Source organism: Haemaphysalis longicornis, unplaced genomic scaffold (genome assembly GCF_048455015.1).
Source record: "Haemaphysalis longicornis isolate Haplotype H1 unplaced genomic scaffold, Haemaphysalis longicornis Haplotype H1 scaffold_5, whole genome shotgun sequence".
NCBI lineage: Eukaryota > Metazoa > Arthropoda > Arachnida > Ixodida > Ixodidae > Haemaphysalis > Haemaphysalis longicornis.
Genome location: NW_027526385.1, coordinates 17,594,970 through 17,618,033, shown reverse-complemented (window position 1 = coordinate 17,618,033; position 23,064 = coordinate 17,594,970). Strand labels below are relative to the sequence as shown.

The 23,064-nt window shown below is 45.1% G+C and overlaps 2 protein-coding genes across 4 annotated transcripts in view; one reads left to right on the top strand and one right to left on the bottom strand.

Annotated features, from left to right (window-relative positions):
* Positions 1-23,064, top strand: part of Arpc1 (Actin-related protein 2/3 complex, subunit 1A) — a 65,556-nt gene that overhangs the window by 18,699 nt on the left and 23,793 nt on the right. The window lies entirely within an intron of this gene.
* Positions 1-23,064, bottom strand: part of LOC144137928 (transmembrane protein 104) — a 37,022-nt gene that overhangs the window by 12,757 nt on the left and 1,201 nt on the right. Inside the window, exons 2-9 of one of the 2 annotated variants that reach the window (XM_077669951.1) lie at positions 19,024-19,145; positions 15,782-15,923; positions 12,359-12,514; positions 10,997-11,069; positions 10,240-10,307; positions 10,107-10,137; positions 1,840-1,939; positions 404-533 (exon numbers count right to left, since the gene is read on the bottom strand). In XM_077669951.1, coding sequence (XP_077526077.1) covers positions 404-533; positions 1,840-1,939; positions 10,107-10,137; positions 10,240-10,307; positions 10,997-11,069; positions 12,359-12,514; positions 15,782-15,923; positions 19,024-19,145 — 822 coding nt within the window. The remainder of the gene's footprint in view (positions 1-403; positions 534-1,839; positions 1,940-10,106; positions 10,138-10,239; positions 10,308-10,996; positions 11,070-12,358; positions 12,515-15,781; positions 15,924-19,023; positions 19,146-23,064) is intronic. The other variant, XM_077669952.1, reaches the window with a different exon arrangement.

Sequence of the window (23,064 nt, the reverse complement as noted above, 5' to 3'; positions counted from 1 at the left end):
ACCATGCTCTACTGTATCCCACTACTGATAAAACAAAAAGTATCGTTAATTTGACATTGCAACTGTTTCGTGTCACGGAACTTGCCTTGGCCTGAGAGCAGCTTGTGCTTTTTTTCAATGGGAAACATTTACGATATTTCTCCCAACTTTAGCATGTCGCGCACTGACGTGCATTCCGCAGAACAACGACCTTGAAACCCTCACTATCAGCTGAACCCTGATTAGTCAGCAATCTCAATGCCAGGCATGCTGGGAAAAACCGATCCGCTACACTCCCGACTAGTGGAAACTAAAGCTCGCTCGCACTGTCTTAAAATATCGGACAAAGTGTTCTGCAAATGGCGTTGCAAAGTTTCACGAGTGCGATGCAGCTGCTCGAGTGAGTGGTGTGTTCGCGCAGTACCAGAAATATCCGGTAGGTGTTTCCCCGAGTGATGCCGTAGTTCTGCCAGCACGGGAGGTCACCGAGGTCGGTCACATTGAGGGAGTCATTCAGGGTGGTCGAGTTGTGCACAGGGAACTCCGGCACCTGGCTGAAAAGTGGAGAACAAAAAGATTATCTTATCACGTCACCAATGTAGGGGTGGATTGCTTGAATGAAATGTTTGAACTGATCCAGAAAGTTTAAGGGAGACTCACCTGCCAACACTTTATAGGGCTTATTATTTCATGACCAACGGGCTTAAAAAGCATCGTGTATGATACAAAAAGTCTTACATATTCATAGAAATGTTCCCAACAGCCTATTTTGCGTCTTTTAGACATGTATCACTTCTTTACTGAAATATATAAAAAAACCAAAAAATTCATTGTGGTTTTACCAGTTTTCACTAGATGGCGCTAGATGTCTAGCAAGCGAGAGAGTTAAATTTTTTTTACTTCAGTACAGAAGTGACATATCTCTAAAATAAGCAAATTAGGCCATTGGGAACATTGATACATATTTGTAAAGCCTTTCGGGTTGGTGGTGCACAATGGTTTCTAAGTCCCGTGCGTAAGACCCATGGGAACGTAAACATGCCTCCCTTAAAGGGACACTAAAGTTGGAATAAACATTTTCTTTCAGTACAAAGATCACGGCTTTCTCAGCTCTTCCCACTGTTATTTGACAATAAGTGCTTCTCCATTTGTTAAGAAATAAATAATCATAGCAGGCACTTTTCCCCACCAACGGAATTTAATTCTTTGCGTGGCAAACATAGCATCCCAAACGGAGCAGACCACGCAACATCAACACTGTGATCCTGCCATCAACTGCTGTCGATGGGGGGATGGACTTAGAAAGTATGCACAGCTCCCACTAACAATGTCACACTTCTGCTACTGTTTGTAGTGATGCACTGCTGACAGTTGTACTTGCTTCCCACTTTATAGTTCTTCTCACCACACTCGTTCACGAAGGCATTGAAACAAAGCCTGCTGCCTGAGGTAGCGAGGTTGGGGCTCTATACAGCTAAATGAGCTGAAATGTGTCTCTTTTAAGGCACAAATTCAACTAAGACTTCCAGACATTTTGCGTATATGTGGTTCTGCCTTACAGTTGTTTTCGGAGAGACAGAGAAAAGAAACGAAGAAAAAAAAAACCAGGAAAACATTCTCGCTCAATTTTGTTTCGCCATTTACAACTCATGACGTCACAAATCGCACTGAAGAAAAACATGTAACGCATGTAAAATGTGTAACGTGTAAGAAAAACGTATAAAATGGGCTTTTCAGCTTTCGGCGCTTTCTGCAGTATTAAACAATTGCCACTTCAACGAGTGGCCATGCCAGTGGTGTAGCCAGAAACTGCATAAAACACCGTGTAATTGAAAACGAACCAAAACAGGGCGGGCTTACCACGCGACATCACGCAGGGACTTTGAAACGGCCGCACCATAAATGGCCAGGTCTCCATACAGGTACACCGCTATGATGATGTAGAACAGATTCACGCCCACTGCAAGCACAGGGAACAAAGTGGGAAAGTGAGGAAACACACGGGTGGAGAGTAGCACGGGGCTCAATCTCCTAACGCCAAGATTGTTGAGAGAAAATTTTCGGTCAGGGTAGTTAAAAGAGCACTTATTTAAAGGGACACTGAAGTGATATGTAAACATTGCGGGATTACTAGCGCAAATTGTTGTCCGGAGTCCCAAGGCCATGTTTCGACCACTCTAGGCGCGTTTACGCGATTTTATTTAGTAGAAAAACGAATTCGAAAACGCTGTCCTCCTCTCTTTGCGCTCGCCCATTTTCTGTGGCGTTTTCGTGTGACGTCAGGAGGGGATGAGCTGGCAATTGGCTGCGCCACGGCTGCGCTACTGCACGGCTCCCCGGCCGACAGAGTCAGTCGGCCCAGCGTTTCGTCCGCCGGCCGCCGGCGGGTCGTCGCAATCAAGGAGGTTAAAAAAAAATTGCTTGGTTGCAATTCGTTCGCTTAGTTGAAACGAAGCCAGGACACGTTTGTGAATGAAAGAATGTGCCTTTCTTTACTTGGTTTGTTTGTACACTGTATCTAGCTCCAAGTCAAGGTCGCTTCACACAAGCGCTGCACATGCGACGCTTCGCTGACTGGTACGCCAGTAGGAAAATATAAGGCCTCTTGAAGGCGGGAGAAGAGTCAGCGAAGTCAATATAGGTACTAAGCAAATAAAATCAACTGATATTTTTACCGTACAGCGTAAAACTAGGGCGCGGGAAGCACTTTTTTGCGCTGGGCGAACAAGCACAGCGGTCAGCAGCACGACTACGCATCTGCGAACGCTTTTCCGTCTACGAAATGCAATTGCTAGACGTGAGCTACTGTGGAAACTCGGACGACGCTTACTGCATGATCGCAGTACAACAAATAGTCACCTAAGCGGCTTGAAATGCCAAAACTAAATAAAAGTGTAAACCGGTTGTACAATATATACCCTATATTAGCAAGGCTTTCGCGTCCCGCTCCGTAGCCTAGCAGTCTGGGGCTCTAGGAATTCACCGTAAAAGTTTTGCGAGTCACGAGTTCGAATCCCCGCGGGTACGTGCTTTTTTTTTTTTTTTGTAAGTTAACTTTTTTGTTTTCCGCCGATGTTTTCTATATTGAGTTCACCTTTTTTGGGGCCGCAACGTTCATGGCTACACGAACTAGTTCACAAAACGCGCGCAGGCTGGCACTGGCGCGCTAGCGAGTTCTCGTTGGCGTGCTGTTGCCATAAGCACCGACTGCTTGCAGGCAGTGGGCACAGGCCAGAATGAACAGACCCTTGGCCTGGTGCGAGCACGCTTTTTACGATACAGGCAATACAGGCATGAGGGAGGCAAGCTCCAAATATGGGGGAAAAGCGCATGACATTTGGGCGTCTGCGGGTACGCAGAGGGCGTTCATGCACTGCGTAGGTCTCGGCTAATGAATGCTACGACTACAAGCCGTCCTGGGAGGCTTATCTTGTGCATTTTACAGCCGACAACATGGCAGAAGCGCGGTACGATGATTACTGAGATATTGAGAATGCCCATCCAACAAAGCCATTGGTTATGTTTTACAGAACCGAAACCGAAACCGAAACTTGTGTGATTGCTAACCTTGGGCATCGTCCAATCACGGCGCCCCTCCTCTCAACGTCACAGCCTTAGTTGGTGCGGCCGCCGCAAACCGCGCATGGTAGTTTTTCTTCTTTCGCGCTTTGTAAAATAATTACCGATTTGTCAACCGGATAAACGATGAAAAGTGTGCTAATTTGAGCCAGTCTACGCAGTGCAAGCAAAAACGGGAGCTTGACAAATTCACTTCAGTGTCCCTTTAATAAACCTAGTCACTACAGGGTGGCAGAAACAGCTCCAACAAAAGGTTAGTTTGAGGCGGTGATGACAAAGAGGCCGTTAGGACCAAACTACCGTATTTTAACGCGTATAACCCGCTCCTGCATATAATCCACACCCCCACTTTCAGCCCTCCAGAAAATTTAAAAAAAAATCCTCGCGTATTGCCCACACATTTCATACAGGAAAGGCAGCACCAAAGCTACTGCTCAAGCAACACATCCCATACTACGCAGACAGTAAAAGCGTATATTTGGCAAGTAGAATACACTGACTGCAAGGCAAAAGTCACACTTCGCTACCAAAATTCAGTGGTTATAGAATGCGCTCGTCCTTATTTTTTTCTTCCTTATTCTTGCATGTTTTGCGCAACCGATGCCATGGAAGGTGTAGTCAGTGTTGCTTCCTAGGAGCTCCGCGGCACAGTGCGCATTGCCGTGAAGCAGCTGAACTGAAGGAAAAACCCCGCGTATTATCTGCACCCCTACTTCGCTACTCAAATTTTCGCATTTTTGGTGCAGGTTATACGCGTAAAAATACGGCAAACTTCATTTAATTTGAAAGAACTGCGCCTCAGTACCTTACTCAGCTCCACTGCAGCCGTGAAAGCTGTTTCTTAAAAGAAAACGCCCAAGAAGTATTGAAAAACTTTCAAATTGCAAGGTACAGTTATATGTTATAGGCAGGAATGATGCCATATGGGCCGGCACTAAAAGCATAATTTCCAGCGTGTCAACTGCATGCTAGCATTAAAGTGATGTGATCATGAGGAACTAAAGGACCTGCTACAATTGTGCAGCCGTGTGTCTTAGCGATGGGTCCGGTCAGCGGCCACGAATAGCACAAACATGATTCTGTGATGTCATAGAATAGTTGCTGGAAAGGGCTAGGGAGTTGTCAATGCTTCACACGTTTTAGATGCGACTGCATCTCATTCACTCGCCTTGTCCCTGCATCCGGCGTCGTCGGCGTTGTCGTCAGCGTCCGCCCCTCCCCCATTCTCCTCGCCGCGCGAGCTTCGCTCTCCGCCGCTCACCCTCTCTCCTCTCCGATAGCGAACACACTCTCGTGAGGGGCATTGGATTGGATTCGATTGGATTGGCTTGGATTTGGATTGGATTAAAGTAGATTGTGTTCGATTGTGTTGTGTCATAGCCGCGGCAGACGCACTGGCGCCGGCGCGTCCCCTCACCGTTATGCGCTCTATAAAACGCGGTGCCTGCGCCACTCCGCTCCATCGTTCCAGCGCCGTTCCTCCGCTGTCTAACGCTGCAACGTGAACCCCCTATGTGTCGCATCTACACAGGGGTTCCCGCAAGGGGAAGTGGGAGTTTTTTCTTTAATATCTTCGTTATTTGTCCAAAGTTTGTGATAAAATTGATATCACTGTTACCAAGACAAAGCAGTCTTTCTAATAGACCAAACTTTTGTTTTGTCTGCGGCCATGCAGAGAAAATACAAGTTTGTTTTATTAGGAAAATTTCGCATTTTATAGTGCCACCAGCGCTTGTCCGGCAGCAAACAATGCCGTATTCACTGACAAATTTATCAATTTAGGTTAGAATTTTCATTCTCCCGCCAAATCGTGTGTTTTCATGACGTCTGCCATGAAGTCTCGAGGGTGGGTATCCAAACTAACTTCCACAGCACCATTACGCTCTGCAGTCCTCCCAGATGGCGCTACCATACGGAGTCACGGACCGTTGTCCGCCGTTGCTTTGTTTTTGACCGTATTTGCACCTGGCTTGTTTTTATTATGGCAGAAAGTAATGGTTTCGTGAAACATGGGGTATGCTCGACAAACAGGGTCACGGTGAGTGTCGTGTAAGACAGCTCCAAAGCAGCGGACTGCTGTGCAGCTAAAACAAGCATAATGCGCCCAGTGCCAACAGCAGTGCCCATCGGTACTTACCGTGTTTACTCGCGTAATGATCGCACTTAAAAAAAAAAAAAAAAAATGACGCAAATTTAGGGTTGCGTTCATTACGCGGGATCAATTTTTCACAATACACTTTTGAGCACAAAAAATGCACGAAAGTTGTGGGTCAAAATTTTTACAAAGAATGCTCATGAACATAATAAAAACAAATAAAAACATAATAAAAACTTCCCACACTGCCACCAGCCGGTTTCAAAAGCACGCAAAATGCAGTGTTTTTTCCGAATTACGGAATGCGCTGGAACCAGTTTGCTGCGAGGTGGCAACAGGTCGACGAATAACTGCCTGATGCTGCGACAGTGTGGGATATCAAAAGAGACATGGATGCCGACGCGGAAAGCTGAGCGTGTTGTTTTCTTTGTCTTGTGAGTACATTATGTGGTTTAGTGAGTTCCTTCCTCATCAATATTTGAACGCATGCTAGCCAATATAGCAAAAATCGAAAAGTCTGCGGCAGCAACGTAGCCATGTCCGCTTTGAAAGGGAAGGAAACAGAGGTAAGCACAACCATCACCGGCTAGACCTGGCACCCACGCGACATAATTCTGCGGCAATTTGACGACAAACTTCAGGGGTGCGATCATTACGCGAGTGCGATCATTATGCAAGTAAATACGGTATATGTTTGTGACGTAACTTTCATTGTTTACCCCACCATTCTTACTGCTGTAAAATAAATACGCATTATATTTAAGCTCAGAGCTCTCCTAATTTGCGTTTGCTTTTGCCGGCGTCAGCCAATCGCAGAGCTGCCACATATGACATCATAGGTTCTACTGTGGGAAATGAGCGAGTGGGCCGCATGGTCATTTCCTTTTTTCCTAATTATGTAGATAATTTGAGCGAAGCGTGCATTAAATGTGGTATCAGTATGACTCTAACGAGGCAATCTATCGAATGAACCAAACTTGTGTTTTGCCTCTGTGGCCCTTTTAAGAAGCAGCGACGCTCGTTCCACTTTTCTGTATGAACGGACACACGCAAGCAAGGCTCACAACGGCTACGATTCAAGTCCCAGTTGACGTTTTTAAGCTGCTACGGCGAAGCGGGAGCTACTATTCTGTGTGAAACGTAAGCAAGGGAATGACTGCTCAGACCCCCAAAATATGCACACAAACCATAACAAGCACTAAACGCAGTATAACAACTTTAAACGAAGCAAATACATAGAAGGTAGAAATTCATACGCAGAAGAAGAAAGGCTGAAAAGCAGAGCCAGCCATGTGAACGTGCTTCAAAATGGACAGGCCAGGTGAAGTGAAAAAAAGAGAAAAGCTACGGTCGTTTGGTTCATTGAGTGATTAAAAGCTCTTTAGCCTTTAACTAAAAAAAAAAAAAAAAAAAAAAGACCAAAGCATCATTGTTTACCAGAATGTAGACCTAACAAGAGCTTATAAAATAGGCTGCAAAGGTCTGTTACCACAGAAAGAATCTGTTAAGCTTTACGTCCCACAATTACTAACATTGGCTGGGCTTTGTGAGCTTTTGAGTGAAACTGGAAACGTTATGGAGTGTGCTTGCGAGTGGATGTGATGTCACCACAGAGGCACAAATAACAGACAGTAATGAAAGACGACTCCTCCTACTCTGCGCTTAGCTTGAAAAGCGCACAAGGTCTGTTCAATGCGCACCACTCTACACTGGCCCTACAATTCGGGTGCAGCCTTTTTGGGTTACATAAAAGTCTGCTGAGGTTATCGAACGAAGCTCAGTTTTGACCAACAAAGGTCACTATTCCCACAAAGGTTAGTATTCCTTAGTGTCCGCTTCCCTTGGACGGTGGTTTTTGAATATCCCCCTTCCTAAGCTGCAAGAAGATTAAGCATTCTACAACGATTTCTGGAGATTGTTTCTGTCATTTTCAGGTCACTATTTGTTGCTCTTGTGTGGTCTCAAGTGGTATAAATCAAGTGTGCATTTCACTAAGTACTTTGTGAACTCCTGTGTGCCGCACAGGGTACTCGGAGAAGTCTTTTATCCTTTTTCGACACCTTTCCTGAGGTTCCCAATTTTCCGATAATTGTATAGGTGGATGGGGAGAGAGAGAGAAAAAAAAAAAGCAAATACGTGTTCGTGCATACTTGTTTGTGTGTATTTGCGTATGCGCATGTACTGCAATCGGAGTAAATCGGGACTTGACTAGAAGCAAGGTGTATGCTTGCTGCACTGACTTCACGTCCAACTGGCTTGTACTCGCGTATGAGCCTTTCTTGACTCTAGCTGTCGTTTGATGAATAAGCGTGCCATTTTCTATGTCTGCCATTTTGCGTCCTTTATGCCAGCAGCAATGCTACAACCAAAACACATACTTGCAAAAAACAAAGAAAAAGAAAAAGCGCATTTAGCTGCATTTGTATTCACTGATTAAGATCTAAGATACGCGTTCAAATAAAAAACAAAATAGGCACAGCAAATTTTTTTTAAAATCCAGAAAGTGCTGAACCTTACCTATAAAGGTTGCGGTGTTATTCACACAACGTTAAAAAGAGCTAAACTAGCAAAGCGCCCCATATACTGCTCTCGAGTCCTCAGAGTCTTTAGGATCACTAAAAGTTAGCAGGACATTTTGTACTTGCTTTTGCAATGAGGGCAGTGTCCTTACACGACGCTGTGAGAAATAGATGAGAACAGAAGAAGAAGAAGAAAGCCAAGGCACAAACAAGTGACACTCACGGCTCACAAAACTGAGACCAGGCAACAAGAAGGCAAACAACAACCTGGGAGGGAAAAAAGAAGAGGAAGGAGGAGAGAAAGAAATTGACAGCACAAGAGGACAGACAGACAAACACATTCAAACCAAACAGGGATCTTGAATCCTTCGCTTTCTTTTAGTTATGTTTGCGGAGATTTTTCTGCGCTATTATCATCATCACCAGCCTGTCACGCCCACTGCAGGGCAAAGGCCTCTCCCATAGATCTCCAATTATCCCGCTCGTGGGCTAACTGCGACCAATTTATCCCTGAAAACTTCTTGACCGCATCAGCCCATCTAACTTTCTGCCACCCCCTGCCTTCTCTGGGGATCCACTCGGTTACCCTTAATGGCCAACGGTTATCTTGCATTGCCCACACACCCATTTCTTCTTCTTAATTTCTGCTAATATGTCCTTAACATGCATTTCTTCCCTAACCGGCTCCGCTCTCTTCTTGTCCCTTAATGTTGCACCTATCATCTTCCGTTCCATTGCTCGCTGAGTTGTTCTCAATTTCAGTTGAACTCTCTTAGTGAGCCTCCAAGATTGCTATACTGATATACTGATACCAGTATACTGATATCTCAATTCAGTTCCCTTGCAAGCCTTCCTTCAGCAACGTCTGCCACTTCAAGATGCCTTAAGCAGCGCGTCCTTGCAACAAGTAGGAGGACGTCCTTTCTACAACGCTCACCGACCACATTTCAGCCTATCTGCAGTTGGACTGAAGGCACATACTGGCCTTCCATGAACTCGAACCAACCCTGCTGTCTTGTAACTCAGCTGAAAGGAGTACTGACATGAAATTTCAAAGCTCAGATAACGGGCGTAAAAGGCTTCCTTTGTACATGGACATATCTCCCAGCAAGTTTTAACAGTAATCGTTCAGTACAACGTATGTTAAATACATTTTAATTTTTGTGTGCACGAGAAAGCACAGAAACCTAAGCTGACCCAAATAAACGAAGTTGTAAATAATTATTTACGCTGCGACCGACTGTCTAATGTTCATTCTATGATTACTGGGCTGGTACGCACCCATAACTGCGAAAAAAAAAAGTAACCCGAATTTTCGTGTCAGTACTCCTTTAACAACAAAGCCACAAAGCTGTGAATGTTTATGTAAAATTTTGTCCTTCAGGCATCGCAGCAATGCCCTGGCTTTGCACACCACAGGCCTTTGAGCATGCACCAAACATTGTCCTTAACATGCACTCAACATTGTCCTCAGTCCTTTAGTCCTTTATAAAAGTGCTCTATTGTCACAGTTTAATTACAAACAGAGCATCCGTAATTAATTTGTTTGCTGTTGTAACCCCTCCCCTCTATAATGTATCACAGCCTGAGGGCAAAATAAATGAAATTAAATTAAATTGCGCATGCTACCACTGTGGTCTTTCGTTTCACCAGGGTGGGAATAAAGACAAGAATCTAGGCTTAGTGGTCACCACAGTTTAGCACATGCCAGGCTGCCACCAGCTTGTAACACTATTGATTTCTTCTCATATATACAGTAGCGCACCCATGGCCAACAAAAGGGAGTGAACCTTTTTCAACCTAGAAGAGTTGGTGTGCACACTGACCCACAAATGCTCGCTTTTTTGTGGCACAACACGCACAACACAACACTGCAAAACATTCGCTCAGCAGAAGAAGACGCCAAACGCTAGGCTACCGTGGATCTCCCTTACCTTTGCTAAAGAACAGCGAGGCCATCTTGCCCTTGGGGAAAAAGAGGGAGAGAAAGAAAAGGCACGAATCAGTCATTTGGGCTGGCCACACCAAAAAAGATGTCAAAGCACGGGATACAGAGGGGAAACGCACCAGCTCAAAGCGCTCCGTGATGGCAAAGTAGTTGACGTGCGACGACTCCGCCATCCTCTCCGCAGCATCTGGGCAGGACAGAATGAAAGGAAAGGCTCAAACATCTCGTAAGACAACTGCAGAAGACATCTCGCGCTTGAATTTGCACAGTGGAAAGCACTGGGGCCTTGTTTGCAGACAAGATTTTGAGTCTCATTTTGAAGCTTCAAAGCCTGAAACCACGTGGACCCACCGAACGCACAACAGTTCAGCGGTGAAGAGATCCTGTCAATGAGGCCCCTTGATCTGTGCACACAATAGGAATTTGTAGCAAACAAAATCCTACAAATGTTCTCGAGGTCACCGAGCAACATGTTGATTAGGTGGCTTCAGGATAGAAGATCATAAAACAAAAATACAGCAGTTAAATTTTTTTGCGTGTGATGCAATGCTACCAGCAGTGTGTGGAGGGGGTAATGCACATTGCCAAAAAAATAAAAAAATAAAAAAATCTTTCTCGCTACTGCGATCTAGAGGGCTTTAAAGTGGAATCACTTGGTTTCTGCTGCAGCCTATGGTTCAGCTGTCTGCGGAGAAGCTCGCGGTCCTCCTTCTACATAAAGGCCAGAAGTTTGTATTTGTTGTTGCACTGCTAGTATTGTGTATGGCACTTTCGTTCATTTCGTTTGCCCTTTGCCCAGACAGTAGCACCGAGTGTCAATCTTTGGTTTGTACAGTATCATCGAACTGAGTCAAACTATGCGAACAGGGACTCAACTGCTTAGCAGAAGCGGAACCCTCTCGTCTTGGTCCACGCACTTGGAGATGATGTCGTCCGTCTTGAGCTCGTTCTGCGAGAACAGGGGAAGAAAGTCGAGCAAAGACGTCCGGCTTTCTTAGTTGCACCAGCTGGCAAATTTTAAACTTTTTTTAATGGGAAGAGACTCCTGCAAACAGGTCCCTATAATGGGAGACATGGTGGAAATCTCTGCTATGTTCAGTGGCAAGCTTAAATGGGGTTCAAAAGCAGTGTTTATTGCAGCAGCTTGCAACACTAGTTTCTGGCACACTTTTTCAGGTTTGCTACGGTCACGGTGTTGCTACGGCCACGGTGTTCTCGGCTGCAAAGTCCGGTCAAGGCCCCTTCAGACATGCCGACTGTCCAAGGAAGATCACAAGCGTGTGAGGTGCTGCTATCAACTCGATGGCAAAGTCTGAATGTCACAGGCTACCCTTGCAGTGTGCTCTTGAAGTAACTATCACTAGTGCCCCCAGGACAAGATCTACACAACCAAATAGAAAATCTTGCCTGCAACCTGACTTGAGTTCAGCTTCTAGATAAAAGCTTTGACGGAGATGATTAATGAGCTTACTAGGCCTGCTTTGCTATTTACTAACCTGGAAGCAAATGAGTCTGAAAGAAAAAAAAAAAACGAACAAGACAAAGATGAAATTTTATAATTTAGACCCGATCTCCTGCTGCCAATTTCGTTTGCTTCCTTTCAAGCAAGTACACGCCCTGAAAAAAAAAAGAAATACAAAAAATTAGGGCTTCGCTTTTATTCTCATCATCTTACCAACCCACTGGGGTAGTCTATTTTCCTTAGCTTTCTTCAACGACTCTGTACTAACATAAATTATTCAATGTTTATCGACTGCCTCCTCTAAATTCAGCCTTCCAAACGAGTTCTACTAAACACGCATCCTCCATTCCTTGCTTTTTTGCTTCCTTTTAGGCATTTCATGTCCCCATTTTCTTTCTCTCCACCGGTGGCCATCTCCTTCTGGAACAGAAACCGCTTCCATTAGTAGAGCTGACCTTAGATCTAACATTCGATTTTTTCCCCTTTCTCAATTCCCCCCCCCCCCCCCCCCCAAAAAAAAGAAAGAGTACAGTACACAGGGAATACACCAGCACCAGCGAGCAAGGCAGAGGGCGGACCAGCAGCATGAAATGCCCAGAACGGACGAGAGACAGAAGCGGAGAGTACAGGACCCACACGCCATCAGGATAGGACACGCCTCCATTCGCAGGGAGAGGGCAGCCCGTCTCCTCCACCAGACCAGATCAGAGAGACCGGGGGAATTTCCCGCAGGGGTTGAGGTGGCGGTATTGAAGAGGGGCGCTCGTTACTCACACAGTTAACCTCTCGATCTGAACGGCCATATAGTTTCGCTTTGGCCCTGTGGCCCCCCTCGGAAGGGTGGCCCAACGATCTACCAGCCGTGATGCGGGCCACGCATTGCACTGGAGGCACTTAGCGCAGCCGGAAGAAGAAGGAGAGCCGCAGTACGACTGGAAGAGAGGGCGCGCCAGCCACCAGAGTGGCCGTTATGACGGCGTTAACGACGGCAGTTAATTTACAGTTTAAAGCAGCGCGTGCATATTTTACAGTAAAGTTTGAACAGCAGTTTTTATTACACTGAAGCTACCATATTTTCACTCGAATAACCCGCACCAAAAATTCAAAAAGTTTAGTGGCAAAGTAGAAGTTACGGATAATACGCGGGGTTTTTCCTTTAGGGCAGCTTCATGGCAATGCGTGTTGTGCCGTGAAGCTGCACTGCGCGTTGTGCCTTGAAGATGACCTTGTGTATAACAGTGAGGACTGCACCTCACGCGATAGCTCTAGTGAGGTCAGTGATGCTGAGTGAATTGTGCCTTTTGCCTTTCAGTCAGTGTATTCTACTTGCTAAATGTACACTTTTTCTGTCTACATAGTACGTGATGTGTTGCTTGAGCAGTAGTAGCTTTGGTGCAGCCTTTCCTGTATCAAATGTGCGGGCAATATGCGATGATTTTCTTTTTCTTTTCCGGCGGGCTGAAAGTGGGGGTACGGATTATATCCAGAGGCGGATTATACACGCAAAAATACAGTACATCTATGCTATAAGGGTAGTTGCAATGTAGGCATCAGGATTGGCGTAGGCCAGCTGGCCGTTTTTCAATTTTTCGCAAGCACTTGTACACTGACCCGCCGCGGTGGCTCAGTGGCTAAGGCGTTGCGCTGCTGAGCACGAGGTCGCGGGTTCGATTCCCGGCCGCGGCGGCCGCTTTTCTGATGGAGGCGAAAAGCAAAAATGCCCGTGTGTACGAGATTTCGGCGCACGATAAAGATCCCCAGGTGGTCAAAATTAACCCGGAGCCCTCCGCTACGGCGCGCCTCATCGCCTGCGTTGCGTCGGCGCGTTAAACCCCACAATCAATCAATCAATCAATCAATCACTTGTACACTGGGCGCTTCCGATTTTTGCCTTCATTGGATATGCCGTTCTGTTATACCTCTATTTCAGATATTCTTTTGATAACCTTCTTGTTCTTTTGAAGCCCTGTAACGAAATGGAGGGAAAGCAAACAGCCACCACACTTGGGAATCAAAACCGTAAACGAAGTTCTCTGCGGCACAATGCCTTAACCATAGTGGTTTATCATCCCTGTAATGCACCATTAATGCAAGATGATTTACTCGAGCTTGGCTGTCATAATTCAAACATCTATCGAAAATGCGTAAGTGAGGCTTTTTCCCTACTTGTGTGATCCCTAACATCTATAAGGGCTTTACAGCAGCAATTTTTATGCATTATACGTATATGTACATAGTCTATGACGAGTGTTTAAAATCTGTGTCATTCATCATGCTTTTAACAAATCATTACTTCTAATTTTAATTACCTGCAGAAGTTATGGGCTTTAATGAACGGTCTGTGCACTTTAAACAACCCTACACACTTTTTTCCCTCCCGTGATCTCAACAGACAATAGTACTACATGCATCTTTTCGTCACAGCATTACTTTTGAAGATACACAACCTTTCTATTTATTCCCCCATGCAATTTTTTTTATTGACCACTGCCTCAGGTTATGTACTGCTACCCTCCTCCACAATACTCCATCTACCGGATGACCATCAGGCATAAATATGCGATGTTGACAATGAAAGCTCATTTGCTCTTAAAATGGGTTTCAATAAAATTTTGCGTCACATTGCATGACGTGTGTCAGGCAATTTCATCCCTATCCTGTTCCTTAATGCATTGCCTTCACATAGGACCGCCCCATGGGAATCCAAAAAATCCCGCATACTCCCCCAAATTAACGCAAAAGTTCACATCTTTTTTCAGCTCCAGCGACATCAAAATTCAGCCCCTGAAGGTGTGCACCAGAATGAAATAGGAATCAGTGCTTGGGCCACTGGTAACACAACTGTTACGCTAGCAAATCAGACAGACAGTTTAGCAAATTAACATTTCCCCTACGCGGCTACCTCTATTACTGCAGCCTCCTTGTTTGAGCAACATGCAAACCCAATTTTTGCCGACTTCACACGAGCAGTTTCCTCATACGCTCCCTTGTTTTCCCTGCGGGGAAGGCTGGGGGAAGTGTTCCCACTCGTGGCTGACAGCTCCTTTTGTTTATCTAGTACTGCTCTCCTCATTTCGAGCTGCTTCTATCTTCGCACTATCATTCACGTAACTCTGCAACGTTACAGCAGCCAGGTATGTATACCCAGCTCATGACAGCACAATCCCTTCCTCCGAACAAAATTAAAGAAGAAAAAAAATGGCCCAGGTTTAGCACTTTTAAACCTAGTTATCACAAGCGACTATGCACACACTATGCACACAGTGCTTCCTAAAAGTTTGCCTTTGCTCGATATTTCGCAGCCTGCCGCCTAGCTATATTCACCGGACAGTTGAATTCATCCTTTCTGAAGGGCCCAGTCGGCAGGCCACTGGTGGCGAGACTGACGAACCAAGGGCCAGCAAAACCACCAGCAAAGCAGCACTTTCATGCGTGTGTGGTGTGTTTGTCCTGTTTTCATTCCTGTAAACAACTCACTCAGCACAGTGATTTTGTATATCAGTCGCTATACCCTCGTCCAGCCGCTAAACCTTCGTCCGGCCACGTGGTTCGCTTGCGGTGAAGCGGATGCACAGGTGGCTCAGCCACAGCTAGGCGATAAGAGGTGATAAGGTGCAGGGGCAGTGGCCATTTTCCCTCGCCTAGTCACGTGGTATCGCAACGGAAAAGCTCTGAGCAAGCGAGGCGATAAGAAAGGCACAGCTTGCGCAACGGCGGCTGAAGGTCATTGCGATGCGATGAATGACCTTGAAAGCTGTCTTAGTAGAGCTCTCGCTCTAAAAAGGGTCCGTGAGGTTCCTACTAATGCAGTTAAACAGCACCTTTGTCTTTTGATGCTGTGCAGGCTGATCATACATCCTGGAACAAGTCTGGATGAATGGCAGCCCCCTCCAGGTGATAAAGGTACAAAAGAAAAGCAAACACTAACCATGTATAAAAATATATTTGATGTTTCGGAACTGCATACGAGTCTCCTCTAGGTCTCCTTGCTTCTCGTACGGGTCTCCTTGTTCCAGTGAACAAGGAGACCCGTACGAGAAGCAAGGAGACCTAGAGGAGACTCGTATGTGGTTACGAAACATCAAATGTATCTTTATACATGGTCAGTGTTTGCTTTTCTTCGGTATGTTCCCATGCCAGCCCAGACGACATTTCGTCGAACCCTTGATCCAGGTGACAGAGTGGTGTCCCCCCTTTACCAGCATGTCCTCCTGCTTCGCCTGCGTGATGCTGCTCTCCTCGCCCTCGTCCACGACCCGCTTGTAGTGCTGCAGGGTCTTCCAGTGGACCAGCGCGTTCGCACTGGCCATCGCCTCGATCACAAACGTCGTCGTCAGGTAGCTGCGCGCAAGTGGGAGGGGGATTCCTATCAGGGCAACAAACTCTGGAACTGGGACAGATGCTGCCATCCAAGTGCATCCAGTCCTCCTGTTCTGTTACTCGAACGCCACGAAAACACCCCTCCAGATTTGTGGCACACATTTCAATCTTCATCCCAATAGAAAATCGCGGGTGAGCTAAGGACTAGCCTAATCTTTTCACGCTATACTTCCCCCCCATCAACCACCGATGTTATGTTTGACTGCAGTTCAGGGATGGATTGTAATAGATTACTTTGGTCAAGGTTTAATTCGCTACATTACAACGGCAGACATCTTGAATAGCAGAGAATGAGGGAGAGCACAAGGATGTTAGGTGGTAGGGATGAGCTTTGTGCAACACATTCAGCTAATATTCCAATATAAGGCAAGGTTTTTTTCTAAAATCCGTAGTCTCAAAGTTATACTTCACCTTATATTCGAAGCTCAGTATATATAATACATATATGGCGATTCTTTTGAGTCTCCAAACTGCACCCTCACCTTATAACTGAATAAATACGGTAGCTCCAGCTCTGACAGACCGGGGAAAGGAGATGAGGCACATAAAGTCCTCCCTCTTTGCTGTTCTCTCGAGAAAAAATCTCCCCCTGGCAACATCATCTCCTTCCACGATTCCACGCCATTTTATTGAGAAGTAGGTTAATAGACTGCTTTGCTGGGCCAGGTATTTCCTGCTCTTACAATGAAAATATAGGTTTTTTTTTAAAGGACACAGAAGAAAGCGTAGGCACACCCATGGTGCACTGGGCTTTATACTGCACGATGTCTTTAGAAATAAAATTCGTTGGTAGGGAGCACTTGTCCAGTCTACGCGACTTCCTTGTCCTCGTCATTTTTGCGCTCTATTTTCATTTCACGATTGAGGGGGTTCTGGAGGAGACCATGGATAAGTGCAACACCTTCGTGTTCCTCCTCATTTCTTTCGCCAAAGTCTGTTAGAGGATCTGACGTAGTCGTCTGACCAATTACCTCCATCTTTCACAGAATCTACGAGCACTTTACCATGCCTGGGAATGTTGCTGTGCTTGAAAACGAACCCTAAGGTTTAAGTAAAACAACCCTCTTCACTATTAAAAAAAAGAAAGGCAGGAAAGAGGGGATAAAATTGAAAGTTTGCTGCTTCGTGACCCTTGGGCTTAAAAACCATCCTGCACCAATACAAAAGGTTTTACAGATACATAGAAATGTGTGCAAAGGTCTAGTTTGCTTATTTTAGGAATATGTCACTTGTGTACTAAAATAACGAAACGAAGCTCTCATGTGGTACACTGCTAGCGTCATCTTATGAAAACTACATAAAATTGTAAACTAAAATGCATTTCTTGTTTATTTTTTATTTGAGTAAAGTTGTGGTACATTTCCAAGAGAAGCAAACTTAGGCCAACAGGAACATTTTCATGGATCTGTAAAATGTTTTGTACTGGTGCACGATGTGTTTTCAGCCCGTGGGTCATGAATTTACTAGTGAGTCCCATAAGAATGTGATCATGGGAGTCCCCCTTAACGAAGTTCCTTTGAAGCGGAGCGGGATTTTCGAAAGGTGAAATCAGCACCCACAACTGAGCAAACCACACAGTGGAAAGGGAAGGCTGTATACGAGCTTCCTGCCGCCCAACCACACATGCACAAAGCTGCGCTTGCACAAGTGAGAATGGTCTCGTTTTATCACACGGCAAGCGGCAGACCAACGTTAATCCTCCACTAACACCCTGCTTTGTCCCACAAAGCCAGCCACTACCCTGACAGGGCAGTGATAAGGAGTTTCGCGAACGTTTACGGCAAACGGTGTTCTTATCTCCCGCAAGCTGCACTGACACTCCGCTGTTTCAGCACACCACAGTTTTACGCAAGGCACCGGGGCACTCTTTATCACTCCTTTCATAACTTCGTGAATCACTTTCCTTTAATCGTTTTCAAGAAAGGCTCTGTCAAGAGTGCTGTCTGACAGTACTATGAGCGCTCCACTATGCGACGTCCACTCGCAGTTCGCAAAAAAATGCCATGTGGGGCACTACTTTGCTTTCCCTAGAAAACATAATGCAACGTAATGTAACCTAACATAATTTAACAAACAGAAAGCAGTCATTTGAAACACCGGAAACCAACCTAAGCCATCAAAATTATAACTTAAACTGAAGCAATAAATAAAAACGGCTGCGTATCTGCTCCTTTTGTTGCAAATGTCGACGAAAGACGATAGTCAACTGGCGCCCCTGCCAAGTAAATGCCTCCCTTCGCTTTCCCACTCACCTCTGATGCTGTTCCTTTCCCGTCTCGCTCCTCCCTAGATAAATATGCTAGAGGTTTGCTCAAGGCAATTTAAATTTATTATGTTCCACCTCCAGGCCAAGTGCCTTGATGCCACCGCTGCCGTACGGCGGAGACGCGCGTGAATCGAGGCACCCTACTACAACGTTTATAGAACCACGTTGCCCTACTCCTCATGTGTTCCAAGTGGAACATGAAACCTTTCATTATTACTGCCGTTTGATTTCTTAAAATGCTGCCAGGAGCTATAGTAGCGCAGGCAACAGCAGGAGACGGAGTGATTTCTTTTCTGCAGCTGATCTGGTATTTCATTTGCAATCGCAAAAGCCAAGCATCCATGAATTTTTAATTAAAGGAACACTGCAAATATTACTTATGTATTGATTTTCTGCCTTATATTTGCGCAATGTTTTGTTCTTGTTCAACAATGTTAACAAGTATGAACATTGCCACCGGACTTAGAAGTTTAGATTTGGCTGTGGGTATATAAGACTATTGCACACACTTCGTTTCACTTTGGCCAGGTGACTGAATTGAGTCCCAGACAGACAGACAGACACACCAAAATTTCTGTGTTGAAGTAGCCCAAGAAAGACTATCGTCTTTAATAAAGGAGGCAACAGCCTCCGTCTTTAATAAAGGAGGCAACAGCCTCCTGCCGACCGCATTTCCGAAAATCCAGGTGGTGAGACAGATTGGTGAAACAGGTAAACTTCCATTAGCTTGGCACTTTGCATAATGGCAAAAGAAAAAAAAAACACTGTATACAGCACTGGAGGGAACCCACCGACCTCATGAAGGCCAGCACAATGACGATGATGAGACTGAGCAGCCAGCCGGCGTCCTTGAAGGCCGCAGGCATCGTGAGCGCCCCCGTGCCCACAATCAGGTTGAATATGTACACCAGCCCCACCTGGGAAGGGTGATAGGAAAAGAGGAGAGGGAACAAAACGAGAACCCGCTCAAGAATGCACCCCTAGCCTATTACGCTCATTTAAAAGTGGAGGCAATGGGAGGCACAGCAAAGTTGCACAATGTCATCTGCACAGTGGCTTCTTTGCAACACTTGAATGTAGCGCGGTGAAAGCTGCAGCTCTGCCCTAGGCGCTTGAAAAGCGCCTAGGGCACTTGAAAAACGTGGACACGCAGTGGTTAAGGAAGACTAGAAGGCTAACGATGAAATACGGAAAGAACAGTGGAGAATCCAAAACAGCCAAGGTAACCAAAAAAGAGGCAAGGCAAATTGAAACGAATAAATGGAGGGAAAAAATGGAAGCTAAAACGTCGTTAGAGATGTACAGGGCTGAGAAGTTGAACATCAGAAAGGAAAAGTTCTACGATAATTCCCAGAGCAGTGCTTTGCTTTTGAGGCTAGAGCAGGTTGCCTGCAAACTAAGAGATTTGTGGGGAAGCATTCACAAAATGATGGGGTATGCGGAAAAGAAACAGAAACTATGCGGCACATCGTGTTAGAATGTGAGGGTATCCATCCACATCTACATAAAGGGAATATTGGGCTTTCAGAAGCCCTAGGATTTAAGGGTATCACAGAGGAAGTTAACTTCAAGGCTGTCGAGGGGACGAAAAGAAGATTAGAATGCTGGTGGACGAAAAGCAGAGAGGGGAATATTGCCTAGGACAGTTACCACCTGTAACCGAAAATGGAAGTATTTTGTGCCTAATAAGCTTTTTGTGCCTGCCCTACGCAGTGCTAGTATTAAACTAAGAGTGTAAAACATAGGTATATTAGTCCTTTTTGGCAAGATGGCATGTCATCAACCCACTACAAAGGGCAAACCAATAGCAATCATCATCATCAGCGCTAGTTTTAATGTCACCACGATTGAGGCCTTGGTAATTACAGCTGAAACCTTCATTTCTCCTCAGCTATAAGATTTGCCATGTGCTTTCAGCTCACCAAAGCGTCCAGTTGATCACCCTGTTGATTGATTGATTGCAGGGTTTAATGTGCTGACAACGCACGCGATGAGGCGCGCCGTAGTGGAGGGCTCTGGATTAATTTTGACCTTTAATCTTTAACGTGCACCAAAATCTCGTACACATGGGCGTTTTCGCTTTCCGCCCCCATCAGAAAAGCGTTTGCAGCGTCTGGGAATCGAACCCGCGGCCTCGTACTCAGCAGCACAATGCCTTATTCACTGAGCCACCGCGGCGGGTCAGTTGATCACCCAACGCATGCTGCCTGCCACAGGGTTTCAGTGATGGAGTTAAAAAAAAAACAGTGAAAAGTGTGCTCAGGTGAAGTACTCCTGAACGACACCCAAACACCAACTAACTGAGCCTAACATCTCAGCTGATTGCAGTGGGTTCAGAAAAAAAGACGAAAATGAAAACTGTACAGGAAGACAGGAAGCAACTCATATCGCACAATGTGAAGCCACAAAAGCTACCTCACGCCTACATAAACAAGAGCAGGAGAAAGAGACACCTCGACGGATGACAAGAAACAGAAGACCCCAGGAGAGGCCGGATAACAAACAAAGGAATGTCGAGATAACCTCTGTCAAAAGCGGTGGTGTTCGTTAGCAACAGATATCGACTAACGCCCACCTGAACAGTATGCGGATAAGGAAACGCGGGGGGCGATGGACGGAAAACTTTGTTCAACTAAGCAAGCTGAAATCACTCAAATCACACCAACGACAATAAGGCTCAAGCAAGCTTGATCCTGTTTGACAAGCACTTCACTTCGGCTACAACAGATACCACCTTACTGAAATGTCACAAAAACAAAAATGCAGTCCAAAAATACAAAATACAATGTGGAATTCTGCAAACATTCATAATAACCAGCACATATTTATACAACAATAAAATAAACGACAAAAGGCAATCAGATGGTCATCTGCGAACATTTCAGCAAAACTTCACCCCTGGCAAAAAGGGAAGCTCGTAGTAGTAATTTTTAGTCAAAGGATTGCTCCAGAGGCTAAAAATGTACATCACTGCCATAAGTGGTGAAAATAAAGTAATGAAACACATGAGGTTAAGTGAGTGGATATAGCTTGACCACTTGGAAAGCCTATGCAAGCTGTTTCTTTAAGCATACGTTTATTGCACAAAGAGTGAGAAAGAGCAGTTTTTAAATATGTAGTTGGGCTTCCATCAATTTAATTGGCTTAAGAAAAAAACAGCGTCTCAGATCAAAAAACTTCATTGTTAAAGTTCTGATGATGAAAATTGGGGAAAAGATGCAGCTTCTCATCCTGACTGCAGTATAAATTTTCTTTTTGTGTCAAGCAACTACTTTAGAATTTATTCAGATTTTTGAATTTAATGTTGTTGCAGCTTTTGTAAAAAAAACTGCTGGAGAGATGTAGCTGAACATGGTATCAGTGAACTGCATACAAGTCAGGCAGTGCAATATGACTAACATTGTTCTTTGTGCGTTGAAACAGAAGTTACAACCATTTGAATTTCCCACTAGAAAGACACACCCAGATTTCCTGGTTTTCGTTTCAGAATTTTACACGACAAATTTACCAATTACAGCAAACCCTCTTAATAACAAAATTGTCAGAATGCAAAAGAAAATTTATATCTTCATGCATGCGGTGGCGACTTCAACAGATGTCGACGGGGTGGGACTACGGATAACCAAGAATAAAGAGATTTTATTGTAACAGCGGTTTAACGCCTTAACAACCCACATTTTTATGTTTGTACAAGACTGCTTCCCATTAATTTGTGTCAGCCAAGAGCTTTTTAAGGTGGACTCAAATTTCATGGGAGTACAAAACACGGCTGCAGCGTGCAAAAGAACATCGCTAGAGCTCAGCAGCCCACATTTCAGGCAGCCGTTCTTCCGAGCATCTAACTATGCAATTGCTTAAACAGAAAAAGGAGATAGAGGCCACATGTAGAACTTGACGTCATCACGACACGATCAAAGCACCTCCGTTTTTCCTATTCTCCGCAGCAGCACATCTTAGTCTATGATTAATTGGCGAATCTCGCATGGACCGCCATTTTACAAGCGCCTAATCACACATTCAGGGGTCGCGAGCCTGACTTTTTGATATAACAGCTGCATTCTCCATCATCTGCCACAGCTGTCTGCGGGTGTTCTTTTTCTTAACAATGCATTTTCGCAAGCTATTAGAGTGAGGGGTGTAGTGCAGGATTCCCTGACGTAGCTTCTGAGAAAATAAAGAAAATAATGTTGGTTCTGTCACCTGTTTGAGCTAAATTTGTTAAATCAAAGTTGGTGAAAAACCCTGGCTGCAAATTTTTTGCGTTAAAACAAAGCTGATGAAAAGCATGACTAGAATGGCACTTCAGACCAGATCTCTTCCCCCCCCCCATCTGTCGGTGAGACGTCAGTAATTAAAGAACTACGAACAGGGCGGAATTGATTGACATTAGTCTCCGATGAAATTTTTTGTTGTTTACAATACTGCCAGTCTGTACTGTGACCATAGCAGAATGGAAACCAAATGAATGGACAGCAAAGCTGTTAAAGTAGCACGCAAAATGAACAGCAAATGAGCTATGAATTGAATTTTACAAGAATTTATTATGAGTGTATTGACCACGACACCGTCCACGCAAGCAAAAGACACAAAACATGATTGTTTTTGCTTGCAACCTGGCATGCTTCCGAGTTAATTATCTCAATGACACTTGGATGGACTACAGTTTTGCCCTATCCAACCAATCTGGGGCTGTCTGCTTCACAGTAGCCTCGTGTGACTTGCATTAAAACTTCAACTGGTAATTGTTCATGATGCCAGCTGAGATTGAACTCACCACGGCTAGGCAGACATTCGAGAAGCCAACTGTAATAGTGCTCTTTCCGTAGATGCCTATAC